At 41.4% G+C, this 22,060-nt stretch overlaps 1 protein-coding gene across 1 annotated transcript in view; it reads right to left on the bottom strand.

Moving 5' to 3' along the window:
- Positions 1-13,712, bottom strand: part of RGS5 (regulator of G protein signaling 5) — a 167,681-nt gene extending 153,969 nt beyond the window's left edge. Inside the window, exon 1 of the mRNA XM_040360167.1 lies at positions 13,426-13,712. Within this exon, the coding sequence (XP_040216101.1) occupies positions 13,426-13,469 (44 nt within the window). The 5' untranslated portion in view covers positions 13,470-13,712. The remainder of the gene's footprint in view (positions 1-13,425) is intronic.
- Between the last annotated feature and the right edge of the window lie 8,348 nt (positions 13,713-22,060).

Here is a 22,060-nt window from a genome sequence, read left to right as displayed (position 1 = left end):
TACCCCCAATATTAAAGTAGAATTAAATGAAGGAAACATAGTCTGACCTTCTACTAAAATTACTATTAGCCTGGCTGTCTCTGGAATCAATAAATTATTGCCCTAGAAAAGTCTGTTGATCCAAAAAGTCAGAATCAAGTCAAAAGTGCTGCTGGATTATTGTTCCATGTTAGTGGTTCAGAAAGCGTTATAATCACCGGATCACCATGACAGCCTCAAAAGTAGCATTTTAAGCAGCTAATAGCAGCTTCCCTATTCTCTCAGTACCAATTTCCTTGGAAATTGTCTGGCACCCTGTGAATTGTCATTAATTATTCCTTTTGACATATTACTGTCACATCTTTTATTGTTTCTGTTCTTTCCATAAAGAAGTATCCCTTGTTCTATAGCCGATGATGGAAAAAAAAGGTTTCAATTGTTTCTTTGTGACATTCAGCCTCAACGCCGAGTGAATTTAGCTTCAATGTCAACAAAGAACCAAATAAACACTAAATCAGAATAAGGAAACAAATGGAAGTAATATCTGCCATCAATAAAAACATTGTCTACCAGATGTATTCACCTTACAAGTATAAAAATAGAAGGCTTTTTTTTTGTGCAGCATTGTGAATTTTAACATAATTCAAGAACCATTGCACAATCTTTGAAAAACATCATATCCTGCAAACAATTATGAAGCTCCAGGTTCAACTTTGTGTCATAAATACATGATTAATATTAAGGCAGAAAAATCATGTGATGCCAAATGCAAACAGATAAAGAATATATTCCAAAGATGTGTACATGCTTCACAATAAAACCAATGTAACAGCTGGGAATTAGTAACTTCATATATCTCCTATGTATTCATATGGTTTTAGAAAGCATATGGATATTGTCAAGTGTATATACGTTTCTTTAAAAGAACATGGGCATGATTTTTTTTAGTGAATGCCATCTGTGATTTATCACATGCTTTGAAATAAAACAGTAAAGCTTAACTCATCATATACTTTTTGTTTCCCATAATGCACTGATCAAATGCATCAAAAGCACATTTTGCATATGTTTGCAGTTTATTTTTTTATTTTATTTTTCAAAATATAACAAAAAAATAACTGGATATTGACTTTCAGGCCCCATACACACCATAGAATCCATCCGCAGATAAATCCCAGCAAATGGGTTTCTGCGGATAGATCCTATGGTGTGTACACGACAGCGGATCTTTATCCGCGTATATATCTCCCCTGGGATGGATTCCAGCAGATCGGATATTCGCTGACATGCAGAACAAATCCATCTGCTGGAATCCATCCCAACGGATGGATCCGCTGGTCTGTACAGACTCACCGAATCCATCCGTCCGAAGGGATCCCCCGCATGCGTCGTAATGATTTGACGCATGCGTGGAATTCCTTATATGACAGCGTCGCGCACGTCGCCGCGTCATAATCGCGGCGACGGCGCGACACGTCATCGCCAGAGGATTTCGGCGCGGGTTTCAATGCGATGGTGTGTACACACCATCGCATGAAAATCCGCCGAAATCCACCAGAGGATTTATCCGCGGAAACGGTCCGCTGGACCGTATTCGCGGATAAATTCTATCGTGTGTATGGGGCCTAAGGCTTCATTTCCATGGATGTTTTTACAGCCACTTCTTTTTAGCCTTTTTTATAGCTTAAAAATGCCTGTCCATGTTTTTTTTGTTTTTTTTTTAGCTGGAGCTCAAAAACTCTGCGGTAGCGTTTTTGCACGTTTTTGAGCGTTTTTTGTGTGTTTTTGAGCGTTTGAGCGTTTTTTAACGTCTAGCGTTTTTACAGCTCTAATGCTGGAGCTTCAGAACGCACTGGTCCTAGGTTTTTTTTGCAGCTTAAAAACGGCTCAGCCATCTACAGCTCAAAAACGTCATGGTGGGCATGAGGCAATAGACTAACATGGAGAGCTGTTTTTAAGCTGCAAAAAACGCTCAGAAAAGTGTCTGTAAAAACGTATAGGTATTAACACCAGATCCAGGGAATGACAAATAGCCTTCTGGGGGATCAGGAAGAAATGTATATTTTCCCCACTGGATCAACTTTTATTAAGCTTTATACAGTTGCAATAAAAAGTATGTGAACCCTTTTGGAATGATATGGATTTCTGCACAAATTGGTCATAAAATGTGATCTGATCTTCATCTAAGTCACAACAATAGACAATCACAGTCTGCTTAAACCAATAACACACAAAGAATTAAACACCATGTAAACATTCACAGTGCAGGTGGGAAAAGTATGTGAACCCTTGGATTTAATAACTGGTTGAACCTCCTTTGGCAGCAATAACTTCAACCAAACGTTTCCTGTAGTTGCAGATCAGATGTGCACAACGATCAGGAGTAATTCTTGACCATTCCTCTTTACAGAACTGTTACAGTTCAGCAATATTCTTGGGATGTCTGGTATGAATCGCTTTCTTGTGGTCATGCCACAGCATCTCAATCGGGTTGAGGTTAGGACTCTGACTGAGCCACTCCAGAAGGAGTATTTTCTTCTGTTTAAGCCATTCTGTTGTTGATTTACTTCTATGCTTTGGGTCGTTGTCCTGTTGCAACACCCATCTTCTATGAAGCTTCAGCTGGTGGACAGATGGCCTTAAGTTCTCCTGCAAAATAAACTTGGGAATTCATTTTTCCTTCAATGATAGCAATCCGTCCAGGCCCAGAGGCAGCAAAGCAGCCCCAAACCATGATGCCCCCACCACTAGACTTCACAGTTGAGATGAGGTTTTGATGTTGGTGTGCTGTGCCTCTTTTTCTCTACACATGTGGTGTTGGTTTCTTCCAAACAACTCAACTTTGGTTTCATCTGTCCAAAGAATATTTTGCCAGTACTGCTGTGGAACATCCAGGTGCTCTTGTGCAAACTGTAAACATGCAGCAATGTTTTTTTGGACAGCAGTGGCTTCTTCTGTGGGATCCTCCCATGAAATTCATTATTTTTTAGTGTTTTATGTATCATAGATTCGCTAACAGGGATATAAGCATATGCCAGAGACTTTTGTAAGTCTTTAGCTGACACTCTAGGATTCTTCTTCACCTCATTGAGCAGTCTGCGCTGTGCTCTTGCAGTCATCTTTACAGGACGGCCACTCCTAGGGAGAGTAGCAGCAGTGCGGAACTTTCTCCATTTATAGACAATTTGTCTTACCGTGGACTGATAAACAGCAGGGCTTTTGGAGATACTTTTATAACCCTTTCCAGCTTTATGCAAGTCAACACTTTTTAATTGTAGGTCTTTTGAGAGCTCTTTTGTGTGAGGCATCATTCACATCAGGCAATGCTTCTTATGAAAAGCAAACCCAGAACTGGTGTGTGTTTTTTATAGGGCAGGGCAGCTGTAACCAACACCTCCAATATCATCTCATTGATTGGACTCCAGTTGGCTGACAACTCACTCCAATTAGCTCTTGGAGATGTCATTAGTCTAGGGGTTCACATACTTTTTCCACCTGCACTCTGAATGTTTTCATGGTGTGTTCAATATAAACATGGTAACATTTAATTATTTGTGTGTTATTAGTTTAAGCAGACTGTGATTGTCGATTGTTGTGATTTAGATGAAGATCAGATCACATTTTATGATCAATTTGTGCAGAAACCCATATCATTCCAAAAAGGTTCACATACTTTTTATTGCAACTGTAGGTTTTATTTTTTGCCTTCCTCTGTATAAACTGTGAATAGAGAATTCTGTATATGGAGGTTTTCTATTTATTTATTTATTTATTTCTATTGGTTAAAAGAGAAGTATGTTTTTTTTTTCCTATTCATACTTACCTAGGTGGATGCAGCATCAGACCTATGCTGCAGCTGTCCCCTGGCGTCTGCACTGAGAACCGAGCTACCTTACACAGCCAATGGCTCGGTTCTTACTCCTCCCAGAGAGAAGAGCTGCTGACTGTCAATCAGCAGCTCTCCTCTCTGCTCCTTCACTCTCATTGGAGCGCTGAGCTGTGGAGGGGTGTGGAGCAGCCATCAGTCAAGGCAGCTGGCGGACCCAGACTTCGGCCGTCGGGATGAAGCGCTGCCTCGACTGATTGCAGTGGTGGAGAGCGGTCTGAAGTTTGCTCTCTGCTGAAAACGGGTCACAGGAGTGCAAAACTAATTGTACTTCTGTGAGCTTTAGGAGAAGTCCATCCTAAAAAGCTCAGGCTGGACTTCTTTAAACTAGATAAACTTGTGTCTTTCTAAGTCTGGATAACTATGTAACTATTCACAGTGCATTCTGCAGAGTTCTACTGGATGCAGCCACAAAAAATCATTATATCCCCTTTAAGGTATCTCAACATCTCATACAGATATATTAGGAAATAAAAGAACACAGGACTTTCATGGTACCAAATTAAGTCATGTTTTTCATTTTAGTTACTTGTTTTATTACTTGTTGATTTTATTTCTACTATTCTCGGGTAAATATTCTCTCTAAATATGCCAAAACTCTGTTGTGTATATTGTACTTTTATGTTTACAGGAAAAAGAAATCTCGCACCAAATGAATTACACTAAATTATATACTTGATAAATCAAGTGACTAACTGAGTGAAGCTGCATCCTAAATAAAATCAGGTGACTGACTTGCATATATTGTATAGTGAGGTGAGGGGCGCTATATCAAAATAGTGGATGCGTGTCACAATGTGCGTTTGAGTAGTACACAGTGTAACTGTGTACCCAAATCTATGTGAAAAACCAAACAGATTATAGTCTAAACTCTATAAGTACAATAGTGCCAAATGCTGTGGAAAATAAATAAAATATATATAAAAAAAAAAAAAAATTTAAAAGAATGTCCAGCAAATAAATAGTTAAGTGCAAAATGGATCCAGTGTTGTATCAAGTCCAGGTGCAAAATGCAAATAATCCAATCCCAAATCGCAGGGAAAAGTGCAAATGCTAAAGTGCTTGTGAATCTTCAAAATAGCCAAAGTGCGAGAAAGAAGTGATCCGCCTTCACCTATAGGTCACCAGAATAATAATGGATGGCTCCTTACCACACGGTGTTGACCAGATTACTTAAAATATGGTCGATCAGGCTTGTTTTAAATGAGGATCAGCAGGGTCTCATTGGATTCCAATGTCAGCGATTGCAGCAAATGGTGTACCAAGAAAGGAGAAGAGATACCACCATAGTGTAAAACCATTTAATATACAAAAGTTAAAATTACAATGCCAAATGGCCTCTTACTGTTGCTGGTGCCCGTTCCCGGCACTGAGGCTGTAGGTGGTGGGGATAGTAAGACAAGATAAGAGATGGCCGCGTCCTGGTCCACTAGCGTGCGTTCCACCGCTAGTTGTCCATCAACCAGTGAGACCGGAAGTGCGTGGCTATGCGTGTGCGCTCGGATACCGCCTCGACGTCACGTTTCAGTTAAACCGTCTTCAGGGAGCGTATCTTTTATGCCAAAAAAATTTTAATTTTGCTCACATGAAAGGGCTCCTCCTCTTCTACAGTAGCTGAATGGATCTGTCTAGTTAACTCTATAATCTTGTTATATCAACTAATTTATGAGTTCAGATGTAAATCACAAAAATGTGGGTTTATTTGGAACCCTTGGGTTGGGTCTTACTAAACACTTTTTATATAGGACCCTGGTGATACCTAAGCTGTACTGTTGATTCTTAGACATATGTTTTCTCTGATACTCTTTAACAGCCTTTCTCAACCAGGGTTCCTCCAGAGGTTTTTAGGGGTTCCTTGAGCAAAGAGCGGTTTCTGTTTCTGAGATAAGTAACCACTGACAACTTTTGCTGTCTGTAAAGGGGGACCCTTCCCAATGACCACACATGTAAGGAGAAATCTTCTTATTGACCATCATGCTAATGTATAGTGAGCTGTAAATATAGTAATTATTTGAATGAATACTTACCTGCTGTGTTCTTCTCAGGAAAGGGACTGATGGTCTAAGCAATACATAGAAAATGTTTTAACTTTTCCTCAAACCTATATATAGACATTGTGATATTCACAATGTTTTTAATGATTGTCTACCAGGTGTATTTACCTCAGAAGTATGAAAACAGAAGTCTTTCTTTATGCAGCATTGTGAATTTTAACATAATTCATGAATCACTGCACAATAGTTGAAAACCATCATACTTTTTTAAGTGAACAGTCTCTACTCATTCAGTAATTTAACCCCTTTGATCTAATAACCAAGAATAATCATGAAAGAAATGAGGTTGGAGAAAAGTCAAGTCTACTGATCTCTGCACTTGTACCAGGTCAATGGCTTAAAGAGGACATGTACTGTGGAAGCTGTACTCAAAAAACAGCAATCAGAGGATCTTGTCATTAACATTCCCTATGGTCTCTCCAAAGCTAATCTTTTACCCATTATTGACCTACCATGCCTTTTCCTATAATGTGTCTGATGTTCTCTGATCACTCATGTAACATGCTGGAACCTCTTTCTCTTCAGTTTTCTCCAGACAGTGGCTAATGATAAATGATGAAGAGAATGGCACTGGCATAACTAGTTAACACTGCACTCTACATCTCTATGCTTAAAGTATAAGGCACTGTGGTAAGGAACGCTGTCATAAGGCCTTGCACTCACAGGCTGTCCTCAGTTTTCCAGGATGAGTGATGTTGTCATTTAACCCAGAAGACTGAGGACATCCTGTGACCCATAAGGGGTACTGCAGGAGACAGTCTTGGATTCATAGTGAATATTGCAGCCACCTTTTTTTTTTTTTTTTTTTTTTTACTTCCAGGGGAGCTTGTAATAAAAATATATATATCCTGATGTATGGCTTTATTATAGATTGTGCATAAAACACTATAGTTTTTCTTCAAAGGCATATTAACCCATGCTATGGATAGACACATGCTTATGCTATTTAAATTTATTTTTCAGATTTTCTCAAGGAGAGTAGTATTTTGTGTCAATGTTCTTGTAAAATTAATCATAAGGCAAGACGATTGTTCATAAAAACTAAAGCAGTAGCTCTATGGGGGTGAGGTTGGGAATATGTTAATGTTGGACTGCTCAGGTCAACTTTGTGCTAAATGCAGAACTTGCAGTGAATGTTTTTTTATAAATGTTCTCATCTATCAACTCAGTGTGTGCTCTAGGAGGAACACAAGAGAGATTGTGTCACTAATCTCTGCCTCATCACAGCTCACCATTTTAGTCGCCTCTTCAAAATGGACCAAAATGGTGCAGCCTAGATGAAGAGCCACTGGTAGAGGGAAGAAAAAAACTGCTTCCTTGAGTTTTCCCTCCTGCCATAATCACATAGGAGGTAAAGGAGAAAGAGGTGAAAAGAAAGGAGAGGAGGAGAAGAATGAAGAGGAGGTGGTGGTGAAGGAGGTGGAGAAAGATGAGGTGAGGAAGAAAGAGAACCAGAGTAGAAGGAGGAAGTGCAAGAGGAGTAGAGGGAGGAAGTAGTGATGGTTGAGTAGGTGAAGGAGAAAAAGGCAAAGGAGAGGAGCAGTAGAGGGAGGAGGTGGTGATGGTGGTTGAGGAGGTGGAGGAGGAAGAATTCAAGAAGGAGCTAGAGAGAGAGAGAGAGAGAGAGAGAGAGAGAGAGAGGGAGGAGGTGGCTAACGAGAAAGCAGAAGAGGTAAATGAGGAAGGAGAGGAGGAGTAGGTGGAGGAGGAAGTTGAAGGGCATGAGGCAAAAGAGGTCATGGCTCTAGTGGGGCTAGTGATGGAGCAATAAACCTAGCAATGGCAGTTTTTTTTTTTCTGAACAAAAAATTATAGTATTTCAAGGCTCTACTTCTGCTGATCAAGCCACACTACACTATTAATCAAATGAAAGTAGATCAGGGTGTTGCTGCTGTCTGTAATAAGGAAATGTGACCAATAATGTCCCCTATCTGTCACAGTGCCAGTTCCAAAATACAAAGTTCAACTTTAAGGCATCCCATAAATGTATTATTTGACAGATTTGTGTATTGTCCATGTTGGCTATGAATCCCCACGAACAGGGTTCTATCCCTACTGTATTTTTTTTTTTACTTTTTGGAAATTGTACCCTATGGCAGTGCCCAGCTTCACACACCTTTTTTACAGTAGTTTTCCTATTAGCCACAATAAATGACAGGAATAAACTAACAGTATTGCTTCCTTTCCCCTTCCATTAACTTTACTAGGGTTCTGGTTTTATTACAATGTTACATAGTTAGTCTGGTTGAAAAAAGACACAAGTCCATCCAGTTCAACTAATAGAATGAAAACATAGTATACAAAACATATATACAAAATCCTATACTTATAGTTGATCCAGATGAAGACAAAAACAACCAATAAAGCATGATCCAATTTGCTCAAGTGGGGGAGAAGATTTCTTCCTGATCCCCAAGAGGCAATCAGATATTCCCTGGATCAACTTTACCTATAATTATTAGTATACCGTTATATTATATGTATCTAGGAAATAATCCAGGTTTTTTTAAACAATCTACTCAGTTAACCAGAACAAGCTCTTGAAAAAGTCTGTTCCACATTTTAACAGCTTATACTGTGAAAAAGCCTTTCCATATTTGGAGAATAAATTCAGACGTAAAGAGTGCTCCCTTGCCCTCTGTGATGACCTTAAAGTGAATAACTCAACACCAAGTTCACTATATGGACCACTTATGCATGTATACATGTTGATCATATCCCCCTAATCTCATCTTCTCAAGAAAAATTCAGTTTCTCTAAACTTTCCTCATAGCTAAGCTCCTCCGTGTCTTATCAGTTTGGTTGCCCTTCTCTGCACTCAGTTTACCAATATCTTTTTTTGTGAATTGGTGCCCAAAACTGAACTGTGTATTCCAGATGAGGTCCTACTAATGATTTGTGTATGGGTAAAATTATATATTTCTCTCTGGAGTCCATACCTCTTTTAATACAAGAAATGACTTTGCTCGCTTTTTAAACCACAGCTTAGCATTGCATGCTATTATGCTTATGATCTACCAGAACACCCAGATCCTTCTCCATCAGTGATTTCCCCATCTGTTTTCCTCCTAATATTTAAGATGCATGCATATTCTTAGCCCCCAAGTGTATAACTTTACATTTATCAACATTAAACCTCATTTACCACATAGATGCCTAATTAAACAGTGCATTGAGGTTGGCTTTTAAGTTGGAGACATCCTGTAAGGATATTATTCCACTGCATAACTTGGCATCATCTGAAAACACTTAAATACCGGTAGTACCTTTAATCAAAGACCCTATATTATTTATAAATATATTAAAAAGTGAGGGTCCCAACACTGAACCTTTTGAGTATGAATCATTAACCACTCCACTCTGGATATGCTCTTTTAGCCAGTTTTCTATCCAATTACAAATTGATCTTTCCAAGCCTGTAGACTTACACATTAGCTGTGTGTGGGGAACTGTGTCAAATGTTTTTGCAAAATCTAATTATACTATATCCACAGACATGCCTTTGTCTAAGGTTTTGCTTACTTCCTTATAGAAAGAAATCAGATTTGTTTGATAACCTTTGTCAAATTTGTGAATGAAACATTTCAGGAGTATACAAAATATTATACCTGAATTAATAATTTACTATTTTATTGGCACAGTTGCACTGCCTATTGTGGCAAACTTGGTATTTGTCACTGGCAGCTCATAAATGACTATTCTACATTCGCCCCATATGCACATTGCATCATGAAACATGTCATTTACATTTTGGCACATTTATGAGATGTCATATATGTGTTATATACATTGAATGCATATGGCAAACCTGATAACCCTTGACTCTTGGCTGTCGCAGTGGAAGAGGGTAGGGAAGCAGACATGTATGAAATGTTGTATGACACTTCATTCATGTCTGTGTGATGGCAAGACTGAAAGTGAAGATCATACAAGCCGACACTTCATGTATATCTACCACAGAGTGGTTTTGGATTGTGGCTAATTACAATGCATAGTGCAAAGTTACAAATCTAGAGGATGTTTACAGGCAATGTGTATGTAAGCTTCAAATGCAGGCAGTGCAAACTCCAAGTAAATCTTCATAAATCACGTTGCAATATTAATACCAAATATTAAAAGTTATTGATTAAACTGAGATCTCCAAAACAGCTGTAGATCAAAAGGTTAAGCAGCAGTAATACCATGATGACAAATAGGCATGTTAACAAAATCCCTTGGTGGCCCAGACCATGAAAACCACAGTAAATAGGCTGGTAAGTGATAGTTTATCTTTCCAAGCAGCTCTTGTTGTAACATTGATGATTTCCATATATTTGAAAATGAGCCTGGTAGTTATAAAAAAGGAGACATAATTTCATAGACACGCTTGCAACCGACCAAAGTGTTTGATCTGCGGAAAGTTAAAGCTGTTTTAACCTGATACCAATCAGACCACATAATACTGTAATAAAGTACTTCTAAGTGGAAAATATGTGAGTGAACTACAGTATATAAAGGGGCACACAGTATATCCTGAATTACAGCGCTGTGGTTTAATTCTTCCAAACCAAGTGATGCTTCCTTATGAATTTTAAGAAAAGGTCTTAAAAAAAGCATTAAAGGAATTAATTTACAGCAAACCTGAGTTGTTGAACAAATTCTGAGTATAGTTTTATAAATGCCGTGCAAAAGATTGCTTTTCCATAATGAAGTTATATAGCTTGGTTCAAAACATAAGCATAGCATTCCTTTGCCTTGAGTTACTGTGTGTCTACTCATACTTTACATCTATACACAACGTTGAGTGCTTTGAAATGATCCCATGCATAAAAGTTGCATATCCTATCTCCATTATACTGCATGTCCTTAAAGTTTGAAAAATAACAGATTTGTATGTTTGATAGTACACATCCCACTTTCTTGCAGGATATATAAAAGAATGTTGTTCTTGTGCCTTTCTGAGCATCTGTTGGTCATGGGTTTTGGTTGGGATTAAGCACAGAATAGTCCCAATGTAATGTAAAACTTGGCATCACTATAAATCATTGGAATATAATTTGATTTGAACACAAAAACTTGTCAAGATGTTAAAATAATTTCCAGGAATGCTTGACTTATAAAGAGAGAATAAACTTGTTACTTGAGATTCTGTGCTTGATGATCTTAGGCCTCGTACACACGATAGGTTAAACAGAGGACAACGGTCTGATGGACCGTTTTCATCGGTCAAAACTGATCGTGTGTGGGCCCCATAGGTTATTTAACCATCGGTTAAAAAAAAGCCAACTTGCTTTAAGTTTAACTGATGGATTCCTAACCGATGGGAAAAAAAACGATCGTTAGTGGGCACAACCATCGGTTAAAAATCCATGCATGCTCAGAATCAAGGCGACGCATGCTTGGAAGCATTGAACTTTGTTTTTTTCAGCACATCGTTGTGTTTTACGTCACTGCGTTCTGACACAATCGTTTTTTTAACAGATGGTGTGTAGGCGCGACGGACCATCAGTCAGCTTTATCGGTTAACCGATGAAAACGGTCCATCGGTCCGTTCTCATCGGATGGACTGATCGTGTGTACGCGGCTTAAAGAAATAGAGGCTGAGGGAGATTGAACAAGGTGTTTTGCTTGGACATAATTGGTAATAGTATTTGGCTTCACTATAATTGAAGTAATCACTCAGTGAACTTAAATTTTGAAAAGCGTACATTCACTTTGCTTAAGCTGGCCATACACTGCTCAAAGTTTGTCTGATTCCTGCTGGTTCAGCCAAAATTCGAGCAGCGTGTGACCCTGCCTGCACCACACACCACTTTCACAAAAGTCGACTGCTCAATCCACTTTTGTCAAAGAAGCCTTTTGGAAATTTCTCGGATGAACAGCACATGTATCCAATTAGATGCAGGCACTATCCAAGTATGCTGACAGCTGCTGGCGGCGGCTGTCAGAATAAAATGCCCCGGCAGGGTAGATTTATCCATTAATGCTGTCAGCCTGGGTGGAGGAATCTGTTAGATGTCTGTGTTCATCCCACAAGCTGAATGAAATAAATGTATACATGTATGGCCAGTTTTAGTTAACAACCTCCACTCCTTTAGTACATCAACCTCAGCGTCTTGGACAGCTAAAAAGCATTGCAAGCCTTTTATGACATGTTTAGTAGGTATAGTTATCAGATAATTAGGGAGACCATCCATGGCTTAATTTGGACCTGATTGGGGCATGAAGCTATTGCATTCTTATGACAGTCAGAAGTGTTTGCTATCACTTAGAGATTACACAAAGCAAACAGGGTGCTAAGTGTTGATTTTGTGTATTAATGGTTGTACAGAAGATGGTACCCCTTCAAGTTTGAGGACAGGAAGATGTCAAGTTCAGTAAGATAACTGTCCATCTATGCCATCCATCTATGCTTACCCTTATTTAACATTTCACATCAATTTATCCTTCACTAAAATCATTGCACATTGGCAACAGAAAGCAAAAAAACAAAAACATATTGATACTTTCAACTCTATAAAACTAATTTGACTTCATAGATTGGATTAAGTGTATGGGTTTTAACAAAATCATCCTTAGAAATTAGTAGGCAGCATCATCTGAATGTTTCAAGTGAAGTATTGTGATGACATACTGTATCTACACATTTCCAAAAAATGTGACTGACCTCGGGAACTATACATTAATAAGCTTACAAATATTATCCCAAGAGTTTATGCACACGTCCAGTGCCAATGCTGCTTCTGGTCAATGTCCTGATGGTCATCATTGTGAATGGGCATATTAGGGTAAGCATTTGTGAACTGAATGGGAATTGTAGCATCCGTGCATTTAGGTACCACATTCATTTTAAAGTAATGCAGCACAAAGCAAAAGCTGAGCACTTGTCTGTGCAAGACTTTTACACCAAGTGTCAGGGAGAAACGTGAGTAAGCCTGCCGGTATGAGGACTAAGATATTTAGTAAAGCAGCTATCTAACTTGAGGTATGTAACCAGTAAAAATAAAGAATACGTATTACATTATTTTTTTTTAAATGTCATGCCTATTATAAATGACATGGAATTAGCACTATAGCCTTCAACATAGTTGCCAACAATTTAAAAGACCTCCTGGGAATACTGCTGTTAAAATTGTATAACTGCTTAGATTTGGGTCAAACTGATCCTGGAAGACTGACGTGCATTACAGTTTTTTCTCTGCAGTTCAAATACTTGACAATAATTTAAGAAACCAAGATAATATGGATAGTAAGAATTAAATGCAACATTACAAAAAAAGGTGTTTTTTGTAAAATATATTGATCATTATGGGTAAAAAAAAATTAAAAGATCAAAAAACTGAAGATGCCTTTTGTGAATCATATTATGTTTTCTTAAGTTTGGGTCTAAATCTTATAAAGGCTAATGAAGAATTTAAGGGAAAAAAAAGACCTATGTAGATCAGCCTTTTACAGTGCACAGTATAGAACAGCACATCAGTGTTCATCCTACTGACACAGTATTAGTTGTACTCCGAGCAGTCTCACCTCTCCAGGCAGGTGTGGGGCAGGGCAGCTAATCCTTTACACATGGTTGCTTCTGTGTGTTGCTGGTCCTTGACAAGTGACTGGTAGAATCTTTTCCTCTCTCCTTGGCAGAAGGCTTTGTCTTTCTGAAGACAGTTGTCTCTGGTTGTCTTAGATAAGCACTGTGCTGCAGTCTGTCTCTGGCTGTCTGATAAAGCTGTCTAGAGCTTTGACAGCAGTACTCTCTCTGGTTTTCTCACTCTGAGGTCTCGTTCTCCTAGTAGCAGAAGTATATAGAGGTTTAACCCTGGAAGTGAGCCAACCCCTCATCCAATGACATCCTCCTGAACAGCGCAAGCTGGAGAGAGCAGTAAGTTCTGTGCTTTCCCCAGAGCTAGAAAGGATGCAGACCCTGGATATTAACCCTTTGTGTTGGCTTCCCTGGACGTCAGGCTTCTCTTATTTCATCAAGGGACTAACACCATAAACTCTACCAATAAATACCTAACCTGCAAAATTTTCATCACCAGCTAATAACTTTGGGACATACTAAAAGTTTCCCCTTTTATCTGTAGACCAAAATTTTTTATTTTGCAAAAGGGCTGTATATCTTAAATTACTCAAATTATTGTGCTTTTCTCTCTCTCTCTCTCTCTCTCTCTCTCTCTCTCTCTCGCTCTCTTTTTTTTTTGGAAGCTAGGGAAGATAACATTCATAAGATATTACATTGGTGTTTTTCTTAAAATAATCAAATTATTGGGTTTCTTTCTCTCTTTTTTGGGGAAACCAGGCAAGATAATATTCATAAGAAATTAAAAAAAGTACCTTTGTTAGAAAAATGGGAAAATTACATTCATAAGTACTGTAAGTAAAAAATAACATTTGTAAATAAAAAAAAAATAAACTGCTACATTTATATTCCTCCATTATAAAATATGAATGGTGCTTTTCTCCTTAATGTCATTTTTTTAAACTAGGTATGTTTTTATTTGTTGAACAATACATTTTTTATTATTTTTTTCTATTCTCAGGAACACCTAATCTGCAGAATTTTCACATCACACATAATTTTATGACTCAATAAAAGTTTCCCCTGATAGCCGTAGACTGAATATTTTGCAATAGAGCTGTATGTCACCATTCTACATTTATATCCACGTGTTAAAATATTCCATGTGTGGTGCTTTTCTCATTAATATCACTTTATTTTCAAAAACTAGGCAAGATTATGTTCATAAGCAACACAAGCAAATCTGCTTTTATTTCAATGTTTTATTCCCAGGATCCTCATTTAACCTGGAACTGGCTGATTGCGTCATGATAAAAGTCCCCTATTATAAATATCATTTCACTTTTTTCCATGTCAATTATAAACATAATTATGCAACTGATATGATACATAGTATTTGACTTGCTGGCATTTCTATTATAAATGCAAATTTAGCAATTACTATCATAAATATTTGACTTTTTTTGCATTTTTATTTTAAATGGAATTTGGCAATTGCTATTATAAATAATATTTGACTTTTTACATTTAATACATTCAATTTTGCAATTGATATTATATATAATATTTGACTTGTTTGCATTCCTACTATAAATGCATTTTATTTGTGGTATAATAATGTTTCTTGCTGTGACCGAGTCCTCCTGCCCTGGTAATAGATTGCTGGTGGTATACAAAGTACTGTGTATGAAAGAGTGGGCAGGGTTACTATATAAATGGGTTGCATTTTTTTAATGTTTAGGAAATTAAAAATTAAATTTCACAAGCATTCACAGTTTCATTTCAAGGGATAATTTTGTTCTTTTAGGCTGTGTTTCTCTGCATCCAATTCGCAATAGCAGGAGATTGTAAAGCCTCGTACACATGACCGAGAAACTCGACGGGCGAAACACATCGTTTTCCTCGTCGAGTTCCTTGTTAGGCTGTCGAGGAACTCAACAAGGCAAGTTTCTCCATTCCCGTCGAGGAAATAGAGAACTTGCTCTCTTTTTGGCTCGTCGAGTTTCTCGACAGTTTCCTCGACAAAAATGTACACACGACCAGTTTCCTCGGCAAAAATATATCTCCCAGCAAGTTTATTGCTGGTTTTTGCCGAGAAACTCGGTCGTGTATACGAGGCCTGACTGTCTCTCTATGGAGCCGGTTCACATATCTCCGCAGCGGCTCCGGTGCGATTTGCACAGGAGTCCTGTGTGTCTTTTGGTCCGTTTCAGGTCTGAATTCAGTAAAAAATTTGGGATGAAATCGGACCTGAAATGATGATCGAGGATGCACCAGACTTCTGCTGTGAGCCGCTGATTGCTCATTTGTGAACCAAGCCTCAAACTTCAATGGACCTAAATATATCTGAAGGATACAGGCAAAGCTAAAAAATACTCTGTTAGGAAATCTGCCTTTATGTCAAGGTAATTATTGGAGAATAATGGAAACATCTGCTACACATAAAATTGTAATTCTTTTTTGTACCCATTCCAAACACTTTTTCCGCACAGTATTTTAATAAATATACTTAAAGCAGAGGTGCACCCCAAAAAAAAAAAAATGAATAGAGAAACATGCTGCAAAAAAAAAATGAAATATATATTTTTTTAATACTTACCAGAAATGGCTGTTGCTAGGCAGATCGTCCTTATCTGCCACTTCCTTTTCTGCCCTTTCTCCTCATCGCGTTGTCTTCTGGGACATTTGGGTGTGTTGTCTTCTGGGACCGGTGTGTGTCCCAGAAGACAGTCTGCCATTTACAAAGCACTGCGCGACTCGCGCATGCGCAGTAGGAAACGGGCGGTGAAGCTGCAGGGCTCCACAGTGTAAAAATGACAATGGTCCCAAAAATGTGTCAAAGGTGTCCGTTGTGCCACAATCACGAAAAAAATCGCTGATCGCCGCCATTAGTAGTAAAAAAAAAAAAATATTAATAAAAATGCCATAAAACTATCAACTATCCCCTATTTTGTAGACGCTATACCTTTTGCGCAACAATATGTAGAATAAAAAATTTTGGCCTAAACTGAGGAAAAAACTTTTTTTATATATATTTTGGGGATATTTATTATAACAAAAAGTAAAAAATATTGAATTTTTTTCAAAATTGTCACTGTTTTTTTGTTTATAGCGCAAAAAATAAAAACCCGCAGGGGTGATTAAATACCACCAAAAGAAAGATCTATTTGTGGGAAAAAAAGGATGTCAATTTTGTTTGGGAGCCACATCGCACAACGCAATGGTCAGTTAAAGCAACGCAGTGCCGAATCGCAAAAAGTGGCCTGGTCTTTGACCAGCAAAATGGTCCGGGGCTTAAGTGGGTAACCACTTTTGCCTACTGAGCACTTTTACCCCCATTCCTGCCCAGGCCAATTTTCAGCTTTAAGCGGTGTCGCATTTTGAATGACAATTGTGCGGTCATGCTACACTGTACCCATATGAAGTTTATATAATTTGTTCCACAAAAATAGAGCTTTCTTTTGGTGATATTTAATCACCACTGGGTTTTTTATTGTTTGCTAAACAAGCAAATGTAGCGCTACCCCCGCAGGAGCCGCTGGTTGTTTGTGGGATCGACGTATTGAGTTACCTTGCAGGGTGTCTAGGGGTGATACTAGTGAGTTGAGGCAATGAGCGAAAGTCCAGTCATCAATTGGGTTTTCTTCATTGCTCTATTCCAAGGCCCAACATGGCCAACATCAACATAAGACAAGATAGGAAAGGTTGATGAAGCATGAGGACAACTTTAGTATCAGGCCTTGGATATGAAAAGAGCAGTCCTGCTCTTAGTAATAATAAGATCAGTTCGTCGCCACTCTAGCCAGAGTGGGTAAAGTGCCCCCGGACAGACTTCTGTCACAAGCCTGGCAGTCAAAGTGTCAATTGTAAATCGCTGGGAGGAACAGACCTCTGCCACAGGCCTGGCTCGGGACCTCTGCCACAGGCCTAGCGATTTAAGGTGCAATAATTGGATTGAGCGAATCCTCCCAGTAAAATCAGTTAAGGTCACCGGTTGACAGCTGCAATATACCTGTCAGTGTCGTGGTGAAATAGCAGCAAGGGGAAGTAAAAAAAAAAGGGAAAATAGTTATTTTCCTTGCTGATTTTTCCAAAGCTGCGATGAAGAAGTTGGCAAAGTCCCACTCTAACTGACTGGACCCAAATCCCTCCCAAGAGTTCTTCACAAAAGTCTATGTGGATCTGGAGGAGCAGGGGGGTGAAGGGGAAACCGGGAGAAAAAGTACAAAACGGAGTGGGGGCAAAGTCCTTGTCCACAACTTCTGCAAAGTTAACAGGCCATGCAAAGTCCGCATGTTTTTTTTTTCACTTATAAAAATGAGGGTCAGGCAACCAAACGATGTCTCCTCTTGGAGTAGTGGATTGCACTGTAAAGGTCTGGTCTTCTTTCCCGGGGCACTTCAACACAACTCGATCCCGGTAGATGTGTCGGCCCCAGCTCCAATCTCGGAAAGTCCTCAAATCGTTTCCCCACACAAATAAAGACGTAGGGGGTTTCACGTTCCTCTGGCGGGACGTTTAAATTACTCCACACGGCATCCCGACACCATCTTGCTTCCTCCTGATCAATCTGGTATAGGAGAGGGGGTGGCACATATGGGTATTCGTACCCGTAGTCAGCGGCAACCCTCTGGACTACCACACGCTGCAGACGAGCCAATCTGGGTAGGATTCGTGGGTCTCTACGTCCCGGTAACACCAGAGCGTCCGGTGCCCTTCTCAAAATAGGGGCAACAAGGGGCACGGGGGTAGTGAGTGCAGCAACAGACACAGAATTTGAGTCACCGACTCCCCAGGTTAAACGCGGGAATGTCCAGAGACGGCTGCTGAGACCCGGCACTCGGTTCGCTTCGGCCGGAGCGGTTCTTCCTCCCCTGAGCATCATCTGAGGCACTGGATTCCTTGAAGCCTTGTGACTCTAGGACATGGGGCTCGAGGAAATAATCAGAGAGGTCACAGTCATCAACCATAGAATCATCCGGTGATAGATCAAACTCCGTTTGACGCCACTCCTCTGCTGGCAGGGGACCGCAGGGTTTTGCCGTGGCGGGGTCCCTCGGCCAGTCTGAGGGGCACTGAGTAAGTAGGCCTAGACCGCAACTGCGGGAGGCTGGAGTGGGTCCTTCTTCGGTAGGGGCACGCCACACGGAGACCGCTGTGGAAGTTGCAGTCATCTCTGAGGTGGCATTGCCCTGAGTGTTTGTCACATCCGATGAACTGGTCACACTGCATAGAACAATTTCTAAGTCCAGGTTTTCCCCAGGGCTTACCTCCAGTGAGGAAGGTGAGCCGAAGGTAGGGTCAGGGTGGATGATACTGAAATCACGTCGTGGTCCCAGACTTTTGGTTCCACGATCACCACCGACGGGGAGGGCTCCGACCATACTGTTTCCTCCTCCGCGGTAAGGGTAGCAGTAATTAAGTTCACCCGGTACTCCTTCGGAGCCTGCGTGGGTGAAACGGCCACAAATAAGTAGGCCCGGCATCGCTGGCATCGGGCAAAGAGCTGGATCTTCACAGACAGGTCCCCGCAACGGGGACAGTTTAGGCCCAGCATCTCCGTCCCTCCACTAGACAGGAGGACGAACTGTCCCTGGGTAGACAAGCGGACACCTGTATCTGTCACAGGTACCCCAGCTCTCAGCTTAGGATCCTCTTAGCAAAGGTTGGGACCCAGCAAGTCGCTGGGGCCCTTCTCATCATCAGGATGAAGCTCTGCATGGCGCGCAACTCCGGCCAGGTAGGCCACGGTGGCAGGGTCCATGGATGCGCGTACCCTGAAGGTGGATGCCGTACCGGGAACTCGGACCCCGCGAAAACGGACCTAGAATTAATGGCGTCTGCCCCAGATATACCCTTCCCCAGCATGCCCAGCGAGGGAAAAACTCCTCTAATTGGCTGCTGGAAAAGAGTGACTCTGCCAGAACCCCTCTAGCGCCAACTGCCGCCCAGAGGTGGAAACGCACCCCTGAAACGCAGACTGACCTACAAGACAGTTCTGAAAGGACAGCAGCCCTGCAATTTAACAAATTATGAATGGGAGCAAAATAACTCTCCCATTCCCCACTAACTTTAGCGTAGTGCCCATACTGAAATTTTTCTCACTGATGTGTGCTGATGAGGCTGCACTGATGGGCACTAATGGCTGCAGTGATGGGCACTGATAAGGCAGCACTGGTGAGGTGGCACTGATGGGCACTGATAGGTGGCACTGATGCGCTCTGAGAGGTGACACTGATGCACTCTGAGAGGTGGCACTGAAGGCCAATGGTAGGCGGCACTTATAGGCAGCACTGATAGGTGACACTGATGGGCACTGATTGGCAGCACTGATGGGCTCTGGTGGACACTGATTGCCAGCACTGGTGGGCACTAATTAGTAGCACTGATAGGCACTAATAGGCAGTACTGGTGGGCACATTTGACATGGCACTGATAATCAGGACACTGATAATCAGTGCCCTAATAATCAGTGCCGATGTCCCTTTAACAGAGGCAGGTTATCTGCTTTCTTCTTCTCTCCTCATGCTGTAAACATGAGGAAAGACAAGCTGATAACTGGCTTGTGTTTACCTCCTGTGATCAGCTGTCATTGGACACAGCTGATCATGTGGTAAAGGGCCGTTGTAATTGGCCCATTATACCGATCTGTGATTAGAAGGACTCGCGATCACAGAGCGTGGTGCCAGCACACTGCAGAGGGCAGGCGAGTGGTGTGCGATCATGAGAGGACATCCATTAATGCCCTACCGGAAAACTTTTGGCTCAGCACAGACAGGAAGTGTGAGGAAAGAAAAGCCGACTTGTGTTTACATCCTGTGATCAGCTGTCATTGGCTAACAGCTGATCATGTGGTAAAAAGCAGCTGTGATTGGCTTTTTACACCGATCTGCGATCAGCTGAGTCCAAAGGACACTGCCATAACAGAGCGTGCCGCCCTTGCACCATAGGCAAAGTAAACTGTGCTGTAGCTGTCTTTTGGCCATAGCGTGGGCGTGAAGTGGTTAAGTAGCTGAAGGAAGGATGTTGCATGAATTCCAATATGAACAAAATGAACAACCTTGTGCGCTTAATGTAGCTGATCTGGCAATGGGGAACCTTACCTTCTGCAGCTTGATGCTAAGCAAGACTTTGCAGCCCCCTCAGGACTAGGGATGATCTTCGAGTCTAACTCATGTTCGACTCGAACATTGCCTGTTCGCCTGTTCTGCGAACAACAAACAATTTGGGGTGTTCGCGGCAAATTCGAAAAGCCGCGGAACACCCTGTTAAAGTCTATGGGAGAAATCTAATGTGCTAATTTTAAAGGCTAATATGCAAGTTATTGTCCTAAAAAGTATTTGGGGACCCAGGTCCTGCCCCAGGGGACAAAAAAAGTTTTAAAAACTAACGTTTTTTCGGGAGCAGTGAATTTAATAATGCTAAAAGTGAAACAATAAAAGTGAAATATTACTTTAAATTTCATACCTAGGGGGGGGTGTAAAGTTAGCATGTGAAATATCGCATGTTTCCTGTACTTAGAACTGTCTCTGCACTAAGTGTCATTTCTGAAAGGAAAAAAAAGTCATTTAAAACCGGACTTGCGGCTATAATGAATTGTCGGCTCCGGCAATTCAGAGAGGATTCATTCATAAAAAAAAAAAAAAAAGCGTGGAGGTCCCCCCAAATTCAATTACCAGGCCCTTCAGGTCTGGTATGGATATTAAGGTGAACCCCGCCGTCATTTAAAAAAAAAAATGACGTGGGATTCCCCCCAAATATCCATTCCAGACCCTTCAGTGCCCTGTGCCACTAAAGTGTTCGGGTTTGACTTGAAGAAAAAGTGGCAAACCTACATCCACCAGAGACACCACACAGCCACCAGAGACCCCACACAGCCACCAGGGACCCCGCATAGCCACCAAAGAACCCACACAGCTGCCAGGGACCCTGCATAGGCGCTAGAGACCCCACACAGCCACCAGGGACCCTGCACAGCTGCCAGAGACCCCACACAGCCACCAGGGACCCCGCATAGCCACCAGAGACCCCACACAGCCACCAGAGACCCCACACAGCCACCAGAGACACCACACAACCGCCAGGGATCCGGCATAGCCATCAGAGACACTGCACAGCCACCAGAGACATTGCATAGCCACCAGAGACACTGCATAGCCACCAGAGACCTCACACAGCTGCCAGGGACCCTGCATAGCCGCTAGAGACCCCACACAGCCACCAGGGACCCTGCACAGCTGCTACAGACCCCACACACCCACCAGGGACCCCGCATAGCCACCAGGGACCCCACACAGCCACCAGAGACCCCACACAGCCACCAGAGACCCCACAAAACTACCAGGGACCCCGCATAGCCATCAGAGACACTGCATAGCCACCAGAGACCTCACACAGCTGCCAGGGACCCCGCATAGCCACCGAAGAACCCACACAGCTGCCAGGGACCCTGCATAGGCGCTAGAGACCCCACACAGCCACCAGGGACCCTGCACAGCTGCCAGAGACCCCACACAGCCACCAGGGACCCTGCATAGCCACCAGAGACCCCACACAGCCACCAGAGACCCCACACAGCCACCAGAGACACCACACAACCGCCAGGGATCCCGCATAGCCATCAGAGACACTGCACAGCCACCAGAG

This window comes from Rana temporaria, chromosome 7 (assembly GCF_905171775.1).
Source record: "Rana temporaria chromosome 7, aRanTem1.1, whole genome shotgun sequence".
Classification (NCBI taxonomy): domain Eukaryota; kingdom Metazoa; phylum Chordata; class Amphibia; order Anura; family Ranidae; genus Rana; species Rana temporaria.
The sequence above is the reverse complement of the archived record's forward strand: the minus strand, read 5'-3'. Positions and strand labels throughout refer to the sequence as shown.